The sequence below is a fragment of the Typopeltis vanoorti genome, chromosome 18, assembly GCF_054136105.1.
Source record: "Typopeltis vanoorti isolate ZY-2024b chromosome 18, IOZ_Tvanoo_1.0, whole genome shotgun sequence".
In the NCBI taxonomy this organism is placed as follows: domain Eukaryota; kingdom Metazoa; phylum Arthropoda; class Arachnida; order Uropygi; family Thelyphonidae; genus Typopeltis; species Typopeltis vanoorti.
Window position 1 is genome coordinate 1,974,456 of NC_143566.1, and position 12,822 is coordinate 1,987,277.

The following is a 12,822-nucleotide window of genomic DNA, read 5'->3' on the forward strand; positions in this document are numbered from 1 at the left end:
CTCATAGGCACAAAGACATCCAGAGCCATAGCCCAGCTCTACCCCCTGATCAACCGCAACAGCAAACTGAATACACGCAACAAGCTGCTACTTTACCAGATGGTAATACGACCAGTTATCACATATGCATCCCCTACATGGAGTCACACATCCAAATCCAACATTATGAAACTACAGAGGATACAAAACAAGTGCCTGCGGATGATCTTGAATGCCCCATGGTTCGTCAGAAACACACAGATCCATAGAGAAACCAGAACCCCAGACATCCATTCCCTCCTTCAGGACCAAGCCAAAAAATTCTTCAGCAAAGCACACTCTCATCCTAACCCACTGGTCAGACAGGCTTCCAGTTACAGTGAACATGACTTTCACAAACATAAAAGACCCAAGGCAATCCTGCTCTCAGCAGAACAGAGCTAACCCCATAGTTCATAAAGTGCGAGCATAAGGCTCACAAACCCCCACTCCCCCATCAAGCTTCTCGACACAGACAAAGGGGAAAACAAAAAGCATTCTATGCTTCACCCAGCAAACCAGTAACGTTGTTGTTGTTGTTGTTGTTGTTTAACTAGTCCGTTGGTTATACCATGTTGTTATAGTCTCGCGTATTGTGACAAACTGTGTTTTGTGCTCTGAAGATGCTGGTTATATCACCAGCAAAATATCAGCAATAAGTTAATAAATTAATTATTTACTTATTTTTCTGTGTTCTAATATATACCATTAAGAAATAAACAACATGTACGACGAACACATAAGTCTGTCCAGTCGTTTATTATAAGTTGTTCCTGGCTCCCACTAACGAGACCTCAATAAAGGTTGAAACTGGTCTGGGTGGTGGCCCTTCCCTTAATGCATAGCATTATACATGTCTGCAAGGAGATGTGCTTTGCATTATAGTAGATATACTAAGACAAGTGACGAGATCGTAGTCCACCTTTACCACGAGTTGCCTGTCACACAATAAAATGGCATTACAGGATTTTTATTTTATCAATTTTTTTTTCTTTCCCATTTTTGCTGCTGAATTATATGAAGTGAATTAATTAGTACATTACCTATTTTCTTCATGAAACTGTGTCCTCCTTCAAAAAGTGCATTCCTATGCACCCATTCCAGAATTTTGACCTTAACTTTTTTCAGTATGCTAACAACCACTCTTGAGACTTGCCGACCTTTAATTTACAAACTCTGTCCTGGTGTTTCCCTTATAACCCTAAGTTAGCAGGTCAGTAATCCATTAGATCATTTGGGAAAAGGCTGTATTACATGTATCAGTGAATACATATTTAATGAACCATGAATAGTAACTTAAATGCCAACAGTCACTAATGGATTACTTTATTCTTGTATGTAACTATGAATGAAACAATTTCCTGACACAAGGCATAAACAAATTTATCTTTATTCATCATTTATAAAAAAATATAATGGTATATGTACATTTTATAACATGATGACTGAAAATACAGAACTAAAAACAAATATCTATACTATACTACAGTATTAGAGAATGTATTTGCAAGATTTATGTTGGAAGGGAGTTCATTTTCCTGTTTTAAACCCTGAAGTATAATCTGTGCACTTTTTAGTACAGAAAAAATAGCATTTCTTTCAATACTAATCATAATACCTGCCATCCAAAATGAAAAGCCTAATAATAAAGTTAAGATAATGCGTATAACTATAAGAACCCTGCTGAATCCATAAGTCAGGTCAATTGGAATACTGACTAATAGAAGACAAAATATAAGGCATGTCAGTATTATATAAAATATTTGGTCACTCCTTAGACTTGCCACACTTTCTAATAGCAGGTCATGAGCATCACTGAGTGCTTGTATCTGAGCATGAGGATTGACCTGTGTACCATATGCTAAAAAAAAAAAATTACAAAAGCAATTTTTTATATAGTATTTGCATAAAAATCAATTTTACAAATTTAAAGTATAAAATATAATAAAACATAGCATTTTAAAAGACAAAGATCTGATAATACTGAAAATGATTTGGGAGAAACTGCTGACAGGACATTAGTAATAACGTAAAAATGATTGGTGAGCTGTGCTTCAGGAAGCAGATAAAATTCGGGATCTTTGGGTGATAGTAGACAGTGGATTAACATTCTAAGAGCCTAATATAAGTGCTGCTATAACAAGTATGGCATGTAGGGATGAGGAGATGGCAGTGATGCCTTTATATAACGCATTGGTCAAGACCACACATGAACTATAGTGCTCAAATGTAGTCGCCTGGTTTTCATTGTGATGTGGAAACACTATGAAGTGTCCAAAGATGAATGATCAAAGTGATATTTGGATTCTGGAGTGTTGGTTATGCAGAGTAGTTCAGGGAATGTGGATTACGGAGTTTCGTGAATAAGAGGAGATATGATACATAAAGGCTTAGGTGTTGATCCATAATAGAGCTTAATGGTATAACTAACACTGAGAGGAAAAAATACATTAAACTGACTAATATTTCACTGGATTTCTACCCAGCATAATCAGAGCACAATGATAACTGTGACAGAAACACAGCACTAAACCAAGAAATTGTAAAAACAGTTTAAATTGTAATTGGCACCTATGTCCTTACACGGCAACCTCTATGGGTCTGATAACTACAGAGTTAATTTAGAACAGTCCGCTATTAGGTCTTAAAATGATAGTCTCCCAGATCTTTGGTAAATTAATGCACTCATTCTTGTCGAGATTGGGAGAGTGCTTAATAGCTGATGCCAATTCGAAGTATAGCCTCTCAGACCTGTAATGGCTTCTACATAATAAAGATGTTTTTCTCCATCTGATCCTATGTGAAGGAGTATCTCGAGGTTTTTTGTTCAAATTATGCAACCCTTGAAATTAAGCTTAGGGACCTTCACAACATTTTATTAGCCAATGGCTAGTCCACATATATTAGATAAAATATTATATGCACCCAGCTCCATCCCTCCTAACATCCAATACACAGGATCACAGCAAAACCATTCCCATTTCATATGTTAAGGGTACATCAGGAAAAAATAGCAAAAGTTCTTTGCAAATATGATCTCCATACCACTTTCAAACCTTTCATTCAACTAGCTACTTGTATATATTCTCCTAAATATCAACCGCACCCTCTTGAACATCCAGGAGTATATAAAGTTACTTGTGATGTAAGTTAGTCTACTTTGAACAAACTGGTAGATCAGTTAACATAAGCCTTGAAGAACATAAAATCTAAGATCATCTGTTTAGCAAGTTGCAATTAGCACACCATGCTCTGGATACTCCTTCACATGAATCAGTTGGAGAAAAACATCTTTATTACATAGAAGTCGTTACAGGTCTGAGAGAAGGAATTATAAAAAGTGTGGATTGTAAGATGGGAAGAATAAGAGGCCATTCCTGGAAGTAATGTGGTATAGAAGTGTGTGAGGAATAAATTGTTTACTTGGAGAATTGTTGGTGAGTGGAAAGCATTGCAGAAATGCATTATGAATGCAGGGAGTGTAAATTATTTCAAAGTTCATATTATAGGCATGTTGTTTGTTGGGTGGGCCTCCCACAATCAGTCTACTGACTCCGTGGAGGTTACTTCAGTAATAATTATTAGTATCCTAAAACTCCATGGAGTCACAGACTCATCTATGAGGTCTCTCTTGTCACATACAGCTCATCATACCATAACTTAAGTCCATTCACTTTCTCTGCAGACACCACCCTTTCAGCCAACACATTACAATCATTCACAACTCTCCATGCAAAATCTGCTTCTTACACCCTCTCATACAGTTTCCAGGGATGACCTCTTATCTCTCAATCTCTCATCATTTTATAAAAAACCTCTTCAACGTTAATCCTATACAAACCAACTTATATGTTAATCCTATACAAAACCAACTTATATCACCCCCCTTACTCCAATCCACTAGACTCTGCAAATTGCATCATCTTAACCTTTGTTCATATTCAACATTTCAGAGATCAGAAACTATTTTGGTCAATCGCCTCTGGACCCACTCCAACATCTCTTCATCCTGTTGAAAACCAGGTGACCAAATCTGTGTACAGTAGCCCATATGTGGCCTAATCAGAACCTTATACAATGGTACCAGAATCTCCTTACTTCTAGAAGTTGGTGTCCTCTGCATCCTTCTTATCAATGAACCATCTCTTACCAACTCCCCCCCCCCACTTTCACACAGACGTGTGGTTTATTCAGTATGTATATTCTACAAATATTTCCATGGGAAATGCTCATCTGAAATAACATCAATAATTCCTCTGCTCAGTACCTAGCTCATTGGAACAAGTGCAGCTGCTGCACAATATCCCTTCATAGTACACCTAGAAACAAACAGAACAAGTTTCTTTTCCACTTCCTTCATCCCTGCAACTTCTACACTGTGAAATAGTCTCCCACCTGCTGTGTTTCCCAAGGAATACAATTTAAAGTCATTCAAATCAAATGTAAACAAATTCCTCCTTTCCCACCCCACTACCCATACACGGTAATAATGTACTATAGGTTGACCAACCAACCTCCTGTGTATGGGCTCAACATTAAAATAAAATAAAAATAAAAAATAAAAATAATAAAAAAAAATCATTGACAGAATTCATTGCATTCTCCTCACAATTTTGATCCTTATCCACCATCACCCCAAGATCTCTTATTTCCTCTGCCTTCAAGAATATATCCCCACCAAGAGTAAATTCTACATACCATCTTTGTTTTCCAAATTTTAAAACCTTACATTTCACAACATTGAACTGGCATCCTCACTCCTGTGCCCATTCACTCAGTCTATTTAAGTCTTCTTGTGAGACAGCAACATCTACTATACTCCTCATAGTTCGTCCCAACTTTGCATCACCTGCAAACAGCTGTATATCCCTATTCAAATCTTCCCCAATATCATTAACATACATGTTAAACAGCAATGGCCCTAAATCAATCCCCTGAGGCACACCACTAGTACTTTTCTCTTCTGGGATATTGCTCCAACATACACAATTTGTTGATACCTATCAGACAGTCAATATCCAATCAAATGCACTAGCCTAATATCCAACTCCATCCATTCTAGTATGATAATAATAAAAATTCATGCAGTACCATCATAGGATAATATGATGGTACTACATGATTCATACATATCAGGAAACTGATGATGATGATGACTTAAGAGTATTCACATGTAAAGTGCATTACAGCTACAATTGTTGTTATGTTCCATCGAGTCGTTTTCGATTCCTGGTGATTCTATGAACATACATTCTCCATTCAGATCTGTCCCTGGCCATATCTTTCAGAATTTCCAAGCATTCCAGTTGCTTCTTTAACATTCCATCCACCTATCTAATTCTTGGTCTTCCTCTTCTCTTGCTTCCATCAACTTTAGCAAGCAGTATCATCATCTTCTCCAGACTGTCATTTGCTCACATAATATGTCCAAAGTATGAAATCTTTGCTCGATGATCATAGCTTTGAGGGAGCAATCTGGCTTTATTCTGTCTATTACTGATTTATTGGTTTGCTCTGCAGTCCATGATATTCATAGTAAGTGTCTCCAAACCTATAATTCGAATGCATCTATCTTCCTTCTTTCACTATTTCTTGGGATCCAACTTTCACATCCATACAGTACCATAGGGAATACCATTGCTTTCACGATTCTGATTTTTGTTGTGAGGCTAATATCTTTAAAGATCTTGCTTAAATTTGTCATTGCTTTCATTCCGAGTAATAATCTTCTTCTAACTTCTTCAGTCCAATAACCATCTTGATGAATTCAAGATCCCAGGAGCATAAAATTGTTAACTGCTTCCATTTTCTCCCCATCTACTTCAAAATCATTAAGTTCACATGTTGCCATAACTTTTGTTCTTTTTTGAGGTTAAGTTTAAGACCATATTTAGCACTTTCTGCTTTAACTTTCATAATAAGTTCCTCCAAATCTTCTTTACATTCTGCTAGCAAGGTGGTATCAACTGCGTATCTCAAATTATTAATACTTCTTCCACCAATTTTAATTCCAACTGAAGACTCCTCCAGACCTGCCATTCTTAAAATGTATTCGCAGTACAAGTTAAACAGGTACGGAGATAAAATACATCCTTGTCACACCCCTTTACCTATTGTGAAATAGGTAAAGGGGTGTGAAGCTACTGTTCGGACAGTAGCTTCTTGTTCTTTTTTAAATAACGAAACCTGTGGTGTGTTCATAATTAGAAGAAACACACGTATAAACCACAGTGAAAATTATTTAATTGTAAATATTTCATCCTAAGTATCTTAGGACATCATCAGTACAGTATTTAAACAAAAATTAGGAATAACATACAGTTAGGGTGCATGATTACAATAGAATCTCATGAAAACGTGCATAAAATTTTTATGGACGTTTTCATGAGATTCTATTGTAATCATGCACCCTAACTGTATGTTATTCCTAATTTTTGTTTAAATACTGTACTGATGATGTCCTAAGATACTTAGGATGAAATATTTACAATTAAATAATTTCCACTGTGGTTTATACGTGTGTTTCTTCTAATTAGCTTCTTGTTCATAATAAAGATTCCTCAGAAGGATAATGAAATGCACTGGTACTTCCATTGTTCTTAACACACAGACAGTTTCACATGAACTACAGAATAAAAAGCCTTGCTATAGTCAAGGAAACAAAGGTAGACATTCTTTTGATATTCCTTTGCTCTTTCTATTATCCATCTCACATTGGTGATTTGACCTCTGCCTTTTCAAAATCCTGCCTGTTCATCTGGCATTTCTCTCTTCATGAATAGTTCCAGTCTTTTCTGAATGATCTTAAGTAAGACTTTACTTGCATGAGAGATCAGTGCTATAGTTCTGTAATTTTCGCACTCTCTTACATCACCTTTCTTCAATAAAGGTACATAAACCGATTTTTTCCATTCCCTAGGCCATTTAGTTGTGATCCAAATTCACTGACATAGAGCTGTTAAACTTTTAACTGCCTCTTCTCCCAGGGCTTTGAGCAGCTCAATAGGCATTCCATCTCCTCCTGGTGCCTTCTTACTGAATAGCTATTGCAGTGCCCATCTCACTTCACTCTCCAGTGGTACTGGCTCCTGTGTATAATCCTGCTCTTCAAATTTCTCAGTAATTGGAATCCTTTCTGTAAAGGGCTTCTGTACACTCTTTCCATTTCTTTCTTTGATGTCTGCAGCTTCTGTAAGATAATATCCTTTGTGTTTACTTTTCAATATTGTCACCTTGGCACTAAACGTTAGTTATCTGATCTTTTTGAAAAGATCTCTTGTTTTTCCTTTCTTGTTTTGGTCCTCTATTTGTTGGCATTCCTGGTTAAAGTATTTTTCCTTGTCTCTTCTGGCTTGTCGTTGAAACTCTGCATAATGCCCTACTTTCTGCAAATTTCCTGTAGCCTTCATTTTCCTCCTTTCCTGAGCAGTTTTGATGGCATCTTCTGACAGCCATTTAAACTTCTTCTTACAAACTATTGGAATATTCTTCTTTGCTTCTGTTTTAATTATATCTTTAATCTCTACCCATAATTCATCTGGTTCTCTTTCACACAAATTGAGTGTGTTGAATCTGTTCTGTATACTAATATTGTATTCAGCTGGTATGTTTCCAAGATCATATCTGATCGACATTTGTGTTGTTTTCAGTTTCCATAATTTCACATGTATCGTAGTCACTAATAACTCATGGTCTGTTCCACAGTCTGCACCTGGAAACGTCTCAACCGACTGAATTGCACTTCTCCATCTTCTTCATACAAGTATATAGTCAATTTGATTTCTGTATTGTCCATCAGGTGATATCCATGTGTACAATCTTCTTTTGTACTGTTTAAAGCAGGTGTTAGCAACAAACAAAGAATTCTTTGTACAAAACTCAACTAGTCTCTTTCCTGCAGTGTTACGAATATCTAAACCAAAACAACCTGTTATTCCTTGTTCCTCAGTCTCTCCCACTTTTGCATTCCAGACTCTGATAAGTAGCCATAAATCACGCTTTGGTGTTGCATCTATCACTTCTTTTAACTTGCCATAAAATTCTTCAATGTCTTCTTCTGGTGCCTCTGTAGTGGGTGCATAAACCTGAATGATGGTCATATTCATTGGATGTCCACTCATTCTGAGAGAAATGATTCTGTCACTCACTGTATTATAACCTAATATATAAACCTAGCCATCTTTTTCCTGAATAAGAAAGATACTCCATTTTTACGACTTGTCTCATGCCCTGGATAATACACCATATAGTCTCCTGACTGAAAATGACCCATTCCTGTCCATCTAAGTTCACTTATTCCCAATATATCCAGCTTCTTGCGCTCCATTACCATCTTACCTTGGCTCATATTTCTAACATTCCAAGTTCCAATCCTGTGGTTTCTTGTGAAATAGGGAGCCTCCCTTTTCCAACCAGCTAAAGCTACAATACCTAAAGTTAATTTGTTCTTTTCATTCCCAAAATCATTACAATAATACTTATAAGTAAACAATAGTGTCAACTGTAAAAGTACTACGTTATCAAACTAAAGATGACTGATATAACAGAATTTTGAATTGATCACTTAAACATATATTGCAAATAAAAAGATGTACATTTATTATTATTATTATTTTCTAAACAATCTAATACAGTATATATTAATAATCAAAGGTGGAAAAGTAGTCTTCTTGAAATGCTCCCCACCCCCTTTCACATAATACATCTGCATGTGAAATATATCTCTGTGTGTGTGTGGGGGGGGGGGGGAGGCATTCAAATAAAATATAGATGCGTAGAAGACGAGAAAGGAAAAAGAAATTAAAGAAACAATTATAAATCAATGATAGGGTGACAGGTTAGAAAAAATTAGTTTGTACACTATTTTAAGAAGGGAGGGGAGATCTAAACAGAAACTAGGCCACCCCAAAGTCAAAGACAAAATCTAAGCAGGTACTTGTAATTTATGAAAAGTAGCAAATGCAGTGATTTTATTAAATGCGAATTAATTCCTTCATTTCACATTACATTAATGAAATATATATATCAACACTCTAATTCCTGATATCTTAAAATACATACCCTCAGGAGATGCAGAGGTTGCTACTACTGCAATATGTAATTATATAATAAAATACATAAAGGAACAAAATTTACCATTTTGTTCTTTCTAGACAAATAACAGGAATTATTATTATTACGTAACACCTCCAGGGAGTCCAAAGCTCAGCAAGGGAGGTCACCTACTCTACAACTCTCCATCTCCATCACTCATTTCACCAACTGCAACTGTCTTCATCATCTACACCAATGCCATCTACTGCCAACCACCACCACCACTAGTATTTTCATAGACAATCACAAACACCCATGCCGGGATTCGAACCCACAGCCTTTTGGCTGGGGAGCAGATAGGCTGCCCACTGGGCTCGCCAGCCAGGTCGGCGAATGGATAGCAAATGAAATGAGGTCAATGATATCAAGGGCAGAAACGTTTTTTCAAAAACAATAAGGTGTAATTCAAGGGAATGTTAGTGAACAATGAGGCAATGTCGAAGTGCACTAGAATATCAGTATCATTAACAATTATATTTTCAATGGAGCTTTTAAAATGGGAAGAATTTTTTTATGCATGATGTGGTATGACCAGTGTTAAATTGCGATAGATTGAGAATTTAGGAATTCCAATCTTATCATGGTTTAACAAACATAACCCAATGAAAAGGAAAATAAATACATATGTTTGTCTCTAAGTGTTATAATACAACTTTGTAAATATGTTAAATGTTTCAAACTTAAGAAAAAAAGAGTAGTTATCAAGTATCTCAAGAAAAGATCACTCACTTGTTTGTGTAAATAACAATGAATGTGTAAGTATTTAATATTTGTTAGAGCCATAAGTATAAAGAGTTGTTGAATGACTCGCACAAAATTCAAAAGGGGATGTAAATCCAAAGGTCACGAAGCAGTAATGCGAGGGGAGCGGTTTGCCCCAGGCGATTGCATATCGACGGCGCACAAGAAGGGTAAGGGAGAAAGGTGGTCGCTGTGACGTTGACCCACATGACAAAGTTCCAAGCGCTAGGTGGACATCGTGGAGTGCGAGAAACGCCGAGATGAAGGGTAAAATAAAAGGGTCAAGAACCCTCCTAACAAGGCTTTTTTTGTCCCGGATCTCCTGGTGTTGATCTCTCATTGTCGTGAGCTGGAGAAGGGTGCCAGCACCTCCACTCCGGAGGTTTTGGTCGAGGCATCGGCGAAAATTCGAAGTCAGTAATGCCGTGGAGCGAGAATAGGCCCAGCCGTCCCCAGAAGGAAGGGTTACACGCTTGTCATGCAGAGATCGTGAAAGTTCACCGATAGCACGGAGAGCCACATGCATGCTTAAAGCCAGCAGAGGGAATCTATGGAAAATTGGATCAAGGACAGACAATTTCCTGCAGACCAATTAGAGTGATGAACTTCCAAGATAGATAAATAGAATTTACTAATTTTATTAGCAAGAGTTGAAAAGATTATGTGTTGTGATTCAGAGGAGAGAACATTAATAGTATTATAAAGAACTGAACTGTAGTGATCTAAAGATGAATACCATAAATTTACTGCTTCCTTGCAGAATTGATTTATAATATGTGCACAAAGAATGTTAAGATAAAATACAGAGTGAAGATTGATATTAATAACGAATTGTAAATGACATTAATACTATATAGAGTGATCTGATTGTAACATTAATGTTATCTTGAGAGTCTGACTGTAACTGATTTAAAGTAATTATTGCTATAAGTGTCGTACCTAGCTAGAGTACTTAATTTGTTGATAGGATTGATAATGCTAATATAGAATAATCAGTTTGAATATTTGTATGTTGTTAGAATATTTTATGATAACCTAATTGCCAGGAACTTTCTTAGAGTGAGAACTAAAATAACACGTACTGTATATATATATTTATAGTGTTCAATAAACCTTGCTTTTGAATCCAATTAAGATTGTCTGTAATTTGGAATCCGATGCATCTCTTATAAAAACTTAATACGAACCTAAGCAGAAAATTAGAAAGCAGAGATTTTGGCCACGTCTGCAAGATCAAGGTATCACTTAAGTACATTCTAGAGACCGCCTCTTGATTGATGTAGTTTGTTTAATCTAAAAGCCCTAAGTGGCGCAGCAATAAAAAAATAAATTTCTTAGAGCTTTATGAGAGGTTGATCTCAGATACTCTGATACACCAGTATTTGGCTCGACCCTGAGGCAATTCCTTTGTTATTCAGAGGTACCACGTGATACCGGAGAAAGTCTTACTAGTATTTGTATGATAGACTAAAAAGTACGTATATTAATAAGAAGTCGACACAACACCAGTAAAGGGGGGCAAGGGATTTCGCTAACTGTTTGGATAATGTATAATAGAGAGAATTCTTCCAGCAAAAATATCCAGAATCTTAAAGAAATGCAATCTTTGCACCACTTTGAAGCCCCACTTAAAACTAGCTACCCTTACCCACTCCAATAAAGATAAATTCTCTCCCCTCTCAAGTTCCAGGTGTATATACAGATATGTTAAAGATACCAAGCAATTTTAAACCTGGTTTTACTCCATTTTTTCCAAGTAAGCAAACAGACAAAATGTCAAGTTTGAGCCTGCAATTTATGCAAGACTAGCTGATCCTACAGGTAGTGCAAGACCAAGGCAACTCGTGGTAAAGGTGGAGCAAGCTCTGATCACTAATCTTAATATTTACCCTTAATGCCAAAACACATCTCCAAGAAGGGGATGTATGATGTTTTGTATTAAAGGCAAGGGACCACTACCCAGGCTAGAAATACCAAGATTTAGTAATGCAGAGCTTGTAAGTATTTTACCAAAACAAGTTACCATAAGGTGTTATAACCTTATTAAATAAAAATCTCAGGAGGAGATATAAATGTAGAAAGTATTTTTAACTTGGGTATTGTTATGTTAAAGATACCAAGCAATTTTAAACCTGGTTTTAACCAGGTTTAAAATTGCCAAAAAAAATCTCCAAGAACTTGGTATTTCTAGCCTGGCTCCCACTAATGAGACCTCAATAAAGGTCGAAACAGGTCTGGGTAGTGGCCCCTTGCCTTTAATACAAAACATCATACATCCTCTTCTTGGAGATGTGTTTTGGCATTAAGGGTAAATATTAAGATTAGTGATCAGAGCTTGCTCCACCTTTACCATGAGTTGCCTTGGTCTTGCACTACCTGTAGGATCAGCTAGTCTTGCATAAATTGCAAGCGCAAACTTGACATTTTGTCTGTTTGCTTACTTGGAAAAAATGGAGTAAAACCAGGTTTAAAATTGCTTGGTATCTTTAACATAACTATACCCAAGTTAAAAATACTTTCTACATAGGTGTATACAGAGTTCCTCATTCCTGCAAGTTGACTTACTATGGATAGATAGAAAGTTCAGCTACCATCCAAATGGAAGAACATAAAAAATACATCTATAGTCATGATTATGGACAATCTGACCTTGCAGATCACACTTTGGACACAGCTCAAAGATCAATTGGAAAAAGACCATCATGCTGCATCACAGTAAATTAGAACAGAAAGACTGTTTTTAGAATCTGTTGCTGCTCTTAAAAATCAGCCTAATTTAAATAACTATGGTTGCATAAAACTTCACAAAATACGAGAAACAATAATATTTCAAGATCCCAGTTTACATCCTAGGCTGCCGACAGGTGTCCACAGAGGGTATAAAGACTAGTTAGGACTCTAGCCTTTCATCCACATGTTTCAGTTATTGTGATGACTTTTTGCGGGTGGGTGTTACAAGTCTCATTTTGT

General features: G+C 36.5%; 1 protein-coding gene across 2 annotated transcripts in view; it reads right to left on the minus strand.

Moving 5' to 3' along the window:
- Positions 1-1,392: 1,392 nt before the first annotated feature.
- Positions 1,393-12,822, minus strand: part of nSMase (neutral sphingomyelinase) — a 267,133-nt gene continuing 255,703 nt past the window's right edge. For both annotated transcript variants that reach the window (XM_090407940.1, XM_090407941.1), the window contains exon 8: positions 1,393-1,879. In XM_090407940.1, coding sequence (XP_090264066.1) covers positions 1,497-1,879 — 383 coding nt within the window. In that variant the 3' untranslated portion in view covers positions 1,393-1,496. The remainder of the gene's footprint in view (positions 1,880-12,822) is intronic.